At 37.4% G+C, this 12,894-nt stretch overlaps 1 protein-coding gene across 2 annotated transcripts in view; it reads right to left on the bottom strand.

Annotated features, from left to right (window-relative positions):
• SMARCA1 (SWI/SNF related, matrix associated, actin dependent regulator of chromatin, subfamily a, member 1) overlaps positions 1 to 12,894 on the bottom strand; it is a 71,040-nt gene that overhangs the window by 16,222 nt on the left and 41,924 nt on the right. For both annotated transcript variants that reach the window (XM_021685856.1, XM_021685863.1), the window contains 4 exons: positions 11,870 to 11,980; positions 11,495 to 11,608; positions 4,947 to 5,069; positions 2,279 to 2,411 (listed from right to left, as the gene is read on the bottom strand). In XM_021685856.1, coding sequence (XP_021541531.1) covers positions 2,279 to 2,411; positions 4,947 to 5,069; positions 11,495 to 11,608; positions 11,870 to 11,980 — 481 coding nt within the window. The remainder of the gene's footprint in view (positions 1 to 2,278; positions 2,412 to 4,946; positions 5,070 to 11,494; positions 11,609 to 11,869; positions 11,981 to 12,894) is intronic.

The raw sequence follows: 12,894 nt of genomic DNA, 5'->3' as shown, positions 1-12,894 counted from the left end.
TCACATGTTATGACTTCAGTGAAAGACCTTTTCATGGCATAGCCTACCTTCTCAAATTTTTCATTTTTAGAGCCTATCATAAAAGGAATGTTAGTGCTCTCTGACTTTTATTTATTTCTGTGGGGGTGGGGTTTCAACAACAAACATTTATTTCTCACGGTTATGGAGGCTGGGAAGTCCCAAGATCAAGGTGCTGGCCGATTCCAAGTCCAGTGAGAGCCCACACCCTGGGTAATAGATGACCGTATTCCCAATGTGTCCTCACATGGTGTGAAGGGCAAGAGGGCTCTTTGGGATCTCTTTTATAAGGGCACTAATCCCATTCATGAGGGCTCTACCCTTATGACCTAATCACCTCCCAAAGCCCCCATCTGCTAATACCATCATGTTGGGGTTAGGATCTCAACATAGAAATTTGAGGGGGAAACATCCAGCCCATAGCACAAAATTGGTACATTAGCAGGCCATTTTCTTCTTTGCACTGGACATTAACCACCCCTCTCATCATCACATGAGGAATTGTCACTCTCTGCCTTTTATAAGCACCTCTGTTCATTTTTTCATTCTCTCACTTATTCACTCAACATATAAACGCCTGCTATGTATAATATACTCACAAATAGCCAATTGTATACATTTCTTCTTTTATTGCAACCACTTACATAAAGCCATTCCAATCTCCCCACCCTCTGACATGGCCCCAATTAAGCTGTCCTGAGCTAGTCATGCTACCAGAACATCTGACACGGTATTTTTTTAATCACTTATTTTCTTGCAATTTCATCCACATTGATGCTATTTTGAAGAAAATTCTATTTCAGAAAACCTCTCGGCACAAAATCTCTCTTACACTCTTTTCATTCTATTCTTGCTGCTAGAATTTCTCTCTCTCTCATCTATTTTTTGCCCCCTCTGAGCCCCAAATGCCCTAAAACTTATGTGATAAAGCTTAAGAGTAATAGTAATGTTATGCTGGAATCAAGGAAAAGGAAGTTCATAAATTTGATATTACATGAAATAAAAACTCAATATAATCAGCTTCTAAATTCCCTGGTAATCACCAGAAACCCTTTCAGATTTCCAAAAGAAAAAGTGTCTTTTCTCTAATGAATCTGGATTTCTTCAAGCATTAACACTCTAGATAAATTAAAAGCTGTTCGTAACTTCTATCAATTTTTGGTGTATTTATTAGTATCATAATGTTTCCTCTGGGCTATTTTTCACTGCAAAAACAAAGAATTTCAGTTGTTAAGCTAAATAGGTTTTGAGAGGTTAGCATAGAAACCTAAAACTACTTCGTAATATTGCTTCTATAAGAAAAAATGCTTTATATTCTAAACAGCTCATATTCAACTAAATTTGAAAGTTCAACCTATTTGAAAGTTAGAAATTTGCTGTTCTACATATAGAAAACTTGCCAGATAATTACCTATCTTTAGTAAGACTTCTTTCAGAAGCCTGAGGTTGGATGTGCTGTGACACGGGAATTAGTATTAACTCCATATGCTTTAAAACCAAAGACACAGCTGAGTAAAAAAGGGAGATGATTCTAGAACCAATAAAAAGACTTATTCAACCAGTCTTTTTAGATCTATTCCAGCTTGCTCCGAGTTAATGGAATATATATGACCTGCCTGGAGTTGACTGGAACGCTGAGGGTGTCTGAGGATATAAAAGGGCCTGAGAGGAATTTTCTACTTCAAGGATGACCTAGAAAGACACTAATTCAATCCTCTGAACCTAAAGTCTCAGATTTGAATTGCCCAGAAGAGGACCAAATTCCAGAGATGGGAAAAGTGGGAAACTAATTTTGTCAATGCTCATTCAATAGCTACCCTTGTTTCATTAGGGCTTTACTTGGCTCTATTAGCTAACTACTAAGGACAATAGCAGTCCATTTAGATAAATCTTATAATCTTTTTTGTGGAAATACAATTATATTTTATACTTTCACCTACACTTTATTCATAAATGTTTAAAAGATCTCTGAACAGGGGCGCCTGGGTGGCTCAGTCATTAAGTGTCTGCCTTTGGCTCAGGTCATGGTCCCAGGGTCCTGGGATCGAGCCCCGCATCAGGCTCCCTGCTCCACAGGAAGCCTGCTTCTCCCTCTCCCGCTCCCCCTGCTTGTGTTCCCTCTCTCGCTGTCTCTCTCTCTGTCAAATAAATAAAATCTTGAAAAAAAAAGAAGATCTCTGAACAATGATACAATTAAAGTGACACTAAAGAAATGAATAAGGTTACAATTAAACACTATCTTTAAAGGTTATATACAAACCTGAATATTCCATGACCTCCTCAGGGGATTTGCCCTCCACCTCTCGAGCTATATTATCAATGTCATCTCTTCCATACTTCTCATTAGCTTTAATAAACTGGTTAAAATCTCGCTTAGTCCAGTTTGTGAATCCCTGTGAACAGAAATTAAGCATCATCAGTACAAGTTAAATTAGCAAACCCATTTATTGTTCGACTTATTTCTATACAATGATACATTAAAACAGTTTAAAAGACTTACAGTATTCCTCCTTACAAAATCCCAGGTTTTTTTAGAATCAGAAGCTGAGTGTTATAAAAATAACTGCTTTTCTATCATGAAGAGAATATACTTTTGTCCAAGTACTACAAACAGATTTATAGTTCCAAGATATTGTGTAGTTTTTAATTCTGTATTTTATAGATGCCTACATTAAAATACAAATGCAAGGATATAAAAATGCTAATATAAATAATGAAGTCCTGATATTCCAGTACTTCAACAGTTTTTTTCAAAGATCTGTTCCCATGAAAATTAAGAAAGGAATGTGATTGCATTAGATCAAAAAACACAGAGGAAAAAATCAGAATGCAGAAAAAAATGTGTAGCTCTTTACATCATTCCAAACTATAGGTGACCCTTGAACAACATGTGTTTGAACTCTGTGGGCCCACTTAGAGATGGATTTTTTCAATAAATACTGTGCAGTGCTGTAAATGTATCTTCTCTCCCTTATGATCTTAATACCATTTTCTCTTCTCTACCTTATCTTATTGTAAGAATACAATATGTAATTCATGTCATGTACAAAATATGTGTTAATTGACTGTTTATGCTATCAGTAAGGCTTCCAGTCAACAGTAGGCTATTAGGTAAGTTTTGAGGAGAGTCAAAAGTTACAGGAAAATTTTCAGCTACATGGGGGGTCAGCACCCCTAACTCCCATGTTGTTCAAGGGTCAACTGTACTGTGAATAAATAATTTCTATTCAAAATTGTATTCATAAACAGAATTTCTATAAACAGAGTGTTATTGGTCCCACTCAATTTCTTTTTTTTTTTTAAGATTTTATTTATTTATTCATGAGAGACAGAGAGAGAGAGAGAGGCAGAGGGAGAAGCAGGCTCCCAAGGAGCAGGGAGCCCGATGCAGGACTCGATCCCAGGACCCTGGGATCATGACCTGAGCCGAAGGCAGACGCTTAACCATCTGAGCCACCCAGGCGCCCCAGTCCCACTCAATTTCTTTATTAAAAGATAGAACAGTTTAACCAGTCAATGTTTTAAATCTCTTTGGTATTATTAGTATGTCTGTGAAGTCACAAAACCAAGAATTTATTTTCTACTCCTTATATCCCAACCCATAACAATGTGATATCCCTGGCTGTTCAAAACTCTATCCCTAGCCTTTAGCTGACGAGGATGATTTCTGGTGACCCCACATTTTATATCTTTGCCATGATTTTTTAAAAAGATTAATTATTTAAGGCACCAGAGAAAGATGTTTAAAGATGAATTCAACACTAGGAGGGGCAAAAAAATTGATTTTACTTTTAATTACAAACTAAAGCAATTCCTCAGTTGATACTGTATATTCACAGTATAGTATACATTCACCATATACTGCAAGCCAAGTAGCATTCTAAGACCATAACTTTATTTTTATGTTCAGGAAATAAATTATGAAAATAAAACATGAATAGTTAAATGTTTTATTTTATTCTGTGGTAAGTCCTAATATTCAGCCAACTGCAATTACATTTTCAAACTAAACTTTATGACTTTCAGGCATTTTGCTCAAAAACTTATGAATATAATTTATAAAAATTTATTCAGTAAAATTACACATCATAACAAAGAAAAGACCTACATAATAAATAAGATATAAATATAAAAACTATCTCTCAATAATTAATGTGGCAACTTTCCTAGCACTGTGCCTTGCATATTGTTCAAAAAAAATTGTTGAATAAATAAATCTTGCTGGCAACTTTCTATACTAAGGTGGTATCATACAGTACACGTTTATTATCTTGCAAAGGTCTTTCATGCTGCAACTTTTTTATCTTCTACGGATTATTCATCTTCTATAGATTATTTGTATATTGTTTCTACACTCAAAACTCATTAAAGCAACAATGACCAGAAAGCATTAATATTTTATTCAAATGAAAATGTTCCCTATTTAATAACTATTAGCTTTTAATTATACAATAATCACACCTTACAAAGTTTCAGAAATCTCTCACTATTGTATTAAAGTTCTTCCTAAGACAGGATAAAAGGCATTTTGAGAATTATGAAATTATTCCATAAATAAAAGATTAGTAGAGTATAATTTCAGAGGACAGTTCACAATCAGTATAATAAATTTAAACTTTCAAGAATATGCTAGTAATTATTGCCTATCAGGATTCATACATGGATTAATATAACTGATAAAATATATGTCTTCATAGTAATAACTGACACTTATATTTTGCATTTATGTATTTTCTAGCATTTCCGAATGGGTGTATTCTACAAACGGGATGAAAAATAGGAATAGCTAATCTAAATGTATGTTTACAAAATAGCCTTGCGTGTTGTTGATGTGTCTAATCAGCTCATACAATAAAAGGTAAATGTGGCCTGTATTTTCTTTTTTCTACTAGGTAATTAGAAACACTTAGCCACTTAAAATATTTTACTTGTGTAAGAAGTTTTTCTTTTTCTTCAGTCTCTTCTGGTGTAAGAGGTTCAGCTCCATCAATCTTTTTTTGCTCCTCTCTTTGAGCCACAGCTGGATTTGGAATATCAGGATTCCTTGGGACCTATAAATCAAGAAATGAATTATAAGTAAACTGTTGAGAAAAACTGATTGAGGGTGTATATACACATATCAATCTTAAGAATTATTTCAACAGTAAACAATATAAAGTCATACCAGATTGACACATGATCTTCTCCACATTCTTACTACCATGATATTATCAAAATAAAAACCATTCTTAAATGTGTTGCATGGTATTTTAGAGCTAAACCCCTTCCTAAATGCCACACTATATTCTAGATTTAATTATAACTGTGGAACAAAATACATCCTTATAATATTGTAATACAGGGTAGTGACAATAATATCATTATGCCAACATCAACATTATACAATAAAATCTCAAGCCCAGAAGAAACAAGTTTTGCAGTACAAAAGAGCCCATATTCACCTGGCAATATAGATCAGGGTAGAGAAGTGCAATGCACCTGAAGAATGCATTCAATGCTCTGATCAGGTCAAAATGCAAAAAGAAAAGGAGTGCTTTTACTGCCTGCCAGGGTATGGAAAGGGAGAGCATCTTCATATAAAATGCAAAGACTGGAGGGTGCCTGGGTGGCTCAGTTGGTTAAGTGACTGCCTTCGGCTCAGGTCATGATCCTGGAGTCCCGGGATCGAGTCCCGCATCGGGCTCCCTGCTGAGCAGGGGGTCTGCTTCTCTCTCTGCCCTCTTCCCTCTTGTGCTCTCTGTCTCTCATTCTCTCTCTCTCAAATAAATAAATAAAATCTTTAAAAAAAACTGCAAAGACTGGAAAAAGTGAGAGGATAATGAAGAACCAAAAAAAAAAGAGAGAGAGAGAGAGAAAGAATATATATAAAAGGGGAAGGGTAGCAGAGCACACAAACAGCTATGATGGAACCTGCAGTCGAGAAAAATCTACAGTGGGGCACCTGGGTGGCTCAGTCGGTTAAGCGTCTGCCTTTGGCTCAGGTCATGATCTCAGGGTCCTGGGATTGAGCCCCACATCAGGCTCCCTGCTCAGCGGGGAGCCTGCTTCTCCCTCTCCCTCTGCCTGCTGCTCTGCCTATTTGTGCTCTCTCTATCTCTCTGTCAAATAAAAAACAAATCTAAAAAAAAAAAAGAGAGAAAAAGCTACAGTAGCAGTGACCAACAGGAATTCTAGTGTTTTAGATACAGAACTACAAATACACTGACAACTGAGAAGAGAGCTCAAGTCCAAAAGACTGAGGACAGAAGCTCAGCTCTCCAAGGAAGTAAGCAGTCAGCCATTCACCTGTATCTCAAAGCTGTGGCCCCTATGTTCCATGTGTCACAGTGAACATAGACAACCAGTACAGTTCAGCAATATGGAGCAGCATTCATTGTATGGAGTGACAAACTAAGTCACTCAGGCCAAAGCCGCACACCATTTCTATGTGCACCTGCAGTAACACTGTAGCACGCTGATTTAAGATAGCAGGTACATAACATGTGTGGTACATTTTACAGCATTCCATTAAACATGAAAAGGGTTGACACTAAGCCTTCCACTGTTTGATATGCACACCTACCACAAACAACTCATTCCCTAGGGATATCAGATAGTCATGGGTTTACTACAATGTAATTATAATACATATCAGAGTACATTTTCCTAATTGTTATACATATTTCACAGTTTGAAACAATAAAATTGTAACTTGAAAATAAAAATTTTTTAAAACGATTGCATCCAATAGTTTTTTGTTTTGTTTTGTTTTTTGTTTTTTGGTTTTTTTTTTTTAAAGATTTTATTTATTTATTTCACAGAGAGAGACATAGCGAGAGCAGGAACACAAGCAGGGGGAGTGGGAGAGGGAGAAGCAGGCTTCCCGCAGAGTGGGAAGCCCGATGTGGGACTCGATCCCAGGACCCTGGGATCATGACCTGAGCCGAAGGCAGACGCTTAACGACTGAGCCACCCAGGCGCCCGCATCCAATAGTTTTTTAAATATAAACCCTAATAACTGGGTTTAAAAGAATTACTGAAAAAACACGTTCATTTACAATCATCAGTACCACACAAATTAATAAGTACTGATTAAATGTCTATTATGTCCATAGCACTATGATAGGTATTCACTGGAACATAAAAGCAGTAGACATGGTCCTTGCCTACGGGAAGCTCACAACCTAGTTGTGGAATTTTGAATTCTAAGGATTTGGGGAAATGGAGAAGAAGAGAGAAACAACATTCTAGGCTGGAACAATATGAGCAAAGCCAGGAAGGACCATATAGGGTCCTTCCTCACATAGACCTTCTGTCCTCATATAGACCATATAGGGTTTATGTTGAAAAGGAGTAAGAAACAAGGCCAGGCTGAGATAGATTTACAAGGGTTTTTTGAAATTACACAGTAGTGGGGCGTCTCAGTGGCTCAGTCAGTTAAGCATCTGACTCTTGATCTCAGCTCAGGTCTTGATCTCAGGGTTGTGAGTTCAAGTCCTACACTGGGCCCCACGCTGGGCATGGAGCCTAAGTAAAGAAAAAAGAAAAATCTATACAGTAGACAACAGCAACCACTAGAGATTTTTCAATAAGAGAAAAATTGACAGAACAGTACCATGCACCATAATACTCCCAGCTATAAGACTACACCTCTCTCCCTTGAGCTAGCAATCCTTTAATCAGAAGGGGGGGAAAGGAGTCCCTTTCTGAGAACCTAACTATGCAAAGAGAATACCAGGTAACTGCACTGTAGCAGTCTGTTCAACTGAGAATAAACTATTGTTCCACTCACTTTGTGGCTCTGGTGAGTTTTATGGAGCTATAGGGGGAGAAAAAACAATGCTAGGTATCTTCGAGAAGATATGTATAACAGTTATCAATATCACAACATCCCTGGGGAAAAAAAAAAAAAAAACAGCTTTTGCAGATGACTAGTATGCCAAGCTCATCTGTCTATACTCTGAATTTAAACACAACACCTACCTAATTAAAGCACCCACCTTAGCTCAGGTCTGCATCCCCTGGTAAAGAATGGAAGAGACAAGGTTCAGAAAGAACCAACATCCAGAATGTACTCTTATTTGTCTCATAAATCCTCAGCTAAATATGCATATATATGGAGGACAAGGCAAGTCTTAAGATGATACTAAGACAATCCAAAATGAGGCTAAAGAGAGTACAAGGCTAGTAGAGTGGTAGGGGATGGATTTTCCTTCCATCATCACCACCACACCACCATACTCCAAGCCACCACCATCTTCTCTCATCTTTTCACACTTCAACAGCCTCCTGGCTGGTTTCCCTAGATAAACTCATCATTCTCTGTATTGCAGCCAGAGTGATCTTTTAAAAATGTAAATCTGATCATACTCTACCATTTAAAAGTTGCTTGACAAGGCAAATTACTCGACCTCTATGTGCCTCAGTTTCCCCATCTATAAAACAGGGATGTAGTTTCAGGGCTGTAATGAGGATAATGAGCTGATCTTTTGAAAGAACTTAGAACAGAAAGCAACACAAGTAAGGACCCACCCATTCCTCTGCCTTAAAAACACCTCAGTGGTTTTCCTTTGCTGTAAAGCTAAAGTTCAACCTAAATAATGTGACCTACAATTAATGTTCAACGCTCCACATTATCTGACTACTCACTCACCAACTTCATCTCGCCCCTCTCCCTCCTTACCAACACTGGCCTGCCTTCAGTTTCCGAAGGGGCCGTCGTCCTTCCTATTCCAACACCTCTGTACCTATGGTTTCCCTGCCTGAGCTCCTCTCCCACACTTCCCTTGACTAATTCCCGTGTGTCTCTCTGATCTCAATGTAATAACACTGCCTTAGGGACCATCTTCCTGATCTCCCAATCCACATTAGATAGGCATTGTCATGCTCCCTCGTAGCACCCTCTGTAAGCACAGAAAACAAATAATGTCATTACTCTGTGGCATCAGCTTAATATCTGTCTCCTCCATTAGAACACAAGTTCCATGCACTGAGGGACCTTGTCTGTCTTCTTCACTACTTTATCACCATTGCATGGCCTAGGACCTGACACAGAGGAACACTCAACAAGTATGGATTAAGTGAAAAACAGCCCTCATACTCCCTTCTCCTGTCACGGAGCTCTGGGAGGTGAGGAAGAGAAAAGAGTAAGGTGCCAGAGCATGGAGTCCATGCCGTCTTCCCTGTCCTCATTCATCCCTGTCCTCCCTTCTTCCACCTGCCTCCTTCTCGTCACCCTTTGCAGCTGTCCCTTCATTCCTCCCTAAGGTTTCTCTCTCCTCCATCTCCTTCCAGTTGGCCACCACCCAACTGTGATTATGAGACCTCACCCCAACCACAAACTGCCTGTAATGAAAGGCACGGCTTGCGTTAAAACCAGAGCTGTGGCGAGGATGTGGTGGGCGCTGTATTATCACAGGGAACAGAATCTCAGGATCTCCAAAGAAGGAGCATAAACAGTTATATTGGCAGAGAGGATTTTTTTTATTGCTGCTATTTGACTACCACTTGGCTCGCCTCCCAAACAACATGTCACACCACCATAAACACAGTCCTTATTTAGGGCTGCAAAAAGCAGCAGGGTTATGTCACATGCAGAAATAGCGCAGAATGTCTGAGTGGAAAGAGCATAGCATTTGAACACTGAGAACCTGGGATGGAGATCAGCACCTCTGGCAACTCTGTTAGCTATGCGACCTTGAATGAGTCTTTTAACCTCTCTGAACTTCACTCTCCTCACCTCTTATATGGAGGTGATAATAACACCTATCTCACATGGCTGTTAGAAATCAAATGAAGTATGTGATCAAGCATTTCATAAATTATAAAATGCTTCACACAGATATTTGGTTGATTACTAACTGGGCTTAACATTCAACTATTTTTCAAGTCTCACTAAAAACACTCCACAAAAGTAACAAAATAATCATCTAAACCTAAAATTTTTGTAACTTTTAGTGGGATAATATATATATTTGTTTACCTCATGAAATATTACTACTTTATTAATTTTGCTATCTTCATTTTTATTTTGGATCTACAATTTCCTGTTTCTTCTGGTATATCACCATTTTCACCTTCTTTTTTTTTTTTTTTTTAAAGATTTTTTAAATTTATTTATTAGAGAGAGAGTGAGAGAGCACAAGAGGGGGTAGGGTTAGAGAGAGAAGCAGACTCCCCGCTGAGCAGGGAGCCCGATGCGGGACTCGATCCCGGGACTTCAGGATCATGACCTGAGCCGAAGGCAGTCGCTTAACCAACTGAGCCACCCAGGCGCCCCATTTTCACCTTCTTTGAAACTGATTTTATTCCTCGTCTGAATGTTCAACCATGGTATTTTTACTCTTTGACAATTTCCTAAGACAGATTTTATCCAGTCATGTTGGTTAAATACATTCAAATGTAATATTTCCCTAACCAGATTATAACTACTTATATTCACTGTCACTTTCTCGTTCTTGTTTACATATATTGAACTTTGATACATAAATAGAAAGCAAACCCTTTTTTGCTCCATTTCAAATGGTAATGCTTTCACTCTGGACAAATAGTACAAACACTCTAGAGATCCACTTTAGTTCCAAAATACAAATGAACTAAGTACCTTATATACATGAAGCTTTTCTAGGCACATTACAGCTACTAATCAAAATAACTGCACATAGTTCCACTTGTGACAAAGGTTCACAAAATAAATTTTAAAACACAGCTTCCACTTCATAAAACAGAAAACTTCATAAAATTACAATAGTATTAATATTTTTATAATTTTGCTTATCCTACTTATACTAATTTCACAGCTTTGGTCATCCCTTTCCATTCACTGGAAAGTCAGTTTCAGCATATAGAAATAACTAGGTAGGCTTAATCTCTCAGTGTGATAGCTTTAGGGTGACAAACATTTCCCTCACTAAAAATGGGTTCCTATCTACTTATATAAATAAGAATCTTTATTTCCAAAAGATCGTTTTAAAATGTTAGAATTCGTTATCACATTTATCATTAACACCTAAGTGGCAACAATCAAATAACTACCAATAGGGCTTTCATCAACCAAAGAACAATAAATACAAAAGTACTATTCCTTGGTCATACTAAGAAAAATGATTAAAAACTTCCTGTCATCTATCATATATTCACTTCTAATTAAAGATATGCCTATTGTTCTTTCTACATATTCTTTCACCACTCAAACATTTAGCATTATTAAGATAATATACATTATCACTATTTTTGAAATATTGGGTAATTCTCCATTAATCCCATTTCATGATGATCCTACTGGTAATTTGGTAGTTTGATGCTTGACTTCTAGTTAAACCTCCTCTTTGGTTTTAGAAACACCACTATTTTGATTTACTTTTATGTTCTCTCACATTAAAATGGAATGCTTTCCAGTCTGGTTTAATAGATTATATTAGCTTAAAAGATTATATACTAATCTAAAAACTTTAAAAAATAAAAAATAAGTTAAATAAATAAAAACTTGAAAAATTACCTTATAGCCTATTGTCTTCCTATAATAAAGAATTTCCTTTTCCAGGAGCTCAAATAAACGTGGTGGGAAAAACTGAAAATCCTGAACATTTGGCTGCTTTGGAGGTCTTGGAGCCTATGGGAGAAAAGTGCATTACATACATACTTGTTTTCAGTACATGAAGTGAACATACTTCTTTTACTATTTCTTTTATATATAGAAACATAAATACAACAGAATCCCTTTATATGGTGGGGCCATATCAAGTACTTTTCTACATCATTATTATATCTTAAGGGCTATAATGTTGCACTGATACAAGTCAATCTAAGTCACAGACCATGTTACAAGAGAATTCTGCTATAGGACATAAAAACTGGCCTCATAATGTTTTACCTTTGGAACCTTTGGCTCGCTGACACGTAAAGCCTCTCTAAAGTAGGCATCCACTGCATAGTTTGCTTTGCGTTCTCGTTTAGGAGGTTCAATCCATTCCACCATCCCAAGCTATACACAAGAACAAGGAATTTAATTATTCCAAAATGTTTTTAAAAATCAAACATATCAAGGTTGCAGAAGCATGAGAAAACTAAAGCCATTTGGAAGAAGCAAAACTTGCACTTTAGAAGTCACAATTATATGTCCCAAGTTCCAAACCCTTGCACTGTATATGCCAAGTTTAGGTGCAAGGATGTTTTTGTTTTCTTTTTTTTTAATAAGCAAGTTTAGTTGTTATTTAAAAACTTAGTTCTTCCTTAGTAAGTGAGAAGAATCTGCACAATCTGGTTAGTATTTTATGTTGAAATAAATAGTATCTAATATAGAAGACTAACATTGGTTCTGGTAACGGTGTCAAGTGTATGAATTAGAAAGTAGCTGAAAAGGGTAAATGATGACTATCAACATGATAGGCATATATCCCTTCAAATCAAGAGAAATTTTAAAATGAAGTAAGACCTTGGTAAGGTAGCGGTGGGAAAAGTCAGTGGAATCAGAAAAGACCTGAATTTGAAACCAGGTTCTGCCACCGTACCAGTTGTGTAACTTGGGCAAAATTAATTCCTCCCTCAGTGAAGTGGGAAGAATAATACCTACCCTGAGGATTAAATGTGACCACATAAGTTAAGGCATTAGATAAACTGCCAGGAGTTGAACCTAAATTATTATTAAACACCCAAAGTTGGGTGAACAATGATTAGGATTAGGTAGCATTACAAAACTCTACCCCAGGGGGCGCCTGGGTGGCTCAGTCGTTAAGCATCTGCCTTCGGCTCAGGTCACGATCCCAGGGTCCTGGGATTGAGCCCCCGCATCGGGCTCCCTGCTCAGCGGGAAGCCTGCTTCTCCCTCTCCCAATCCCCCTGCTTGTGTTCCCTCTCTAGCTGTCTCTCTCTCTCTCTGTCAAATAAATAAAATAAAAT

This window comes from Neomonachus schauinslandi, chromosome X, assembly GCF_002201575.2.
Source record: "Neomonachus schauinslandi chromosome X, ASM220157v2, whole genome shotgun sequence".
Taxonomy (NCBI): Eukaryota; Metazoa; Chordata; class Mammalia; order Carnivora; family Phocidae; genus Neomonachus; species Neomonachus schauinslandi.
The sequence above is the reverse complement of the archived record's forward strand: the minus strand, read 5'-3'. Positions and strand labels throughout refer to the sequence as shown.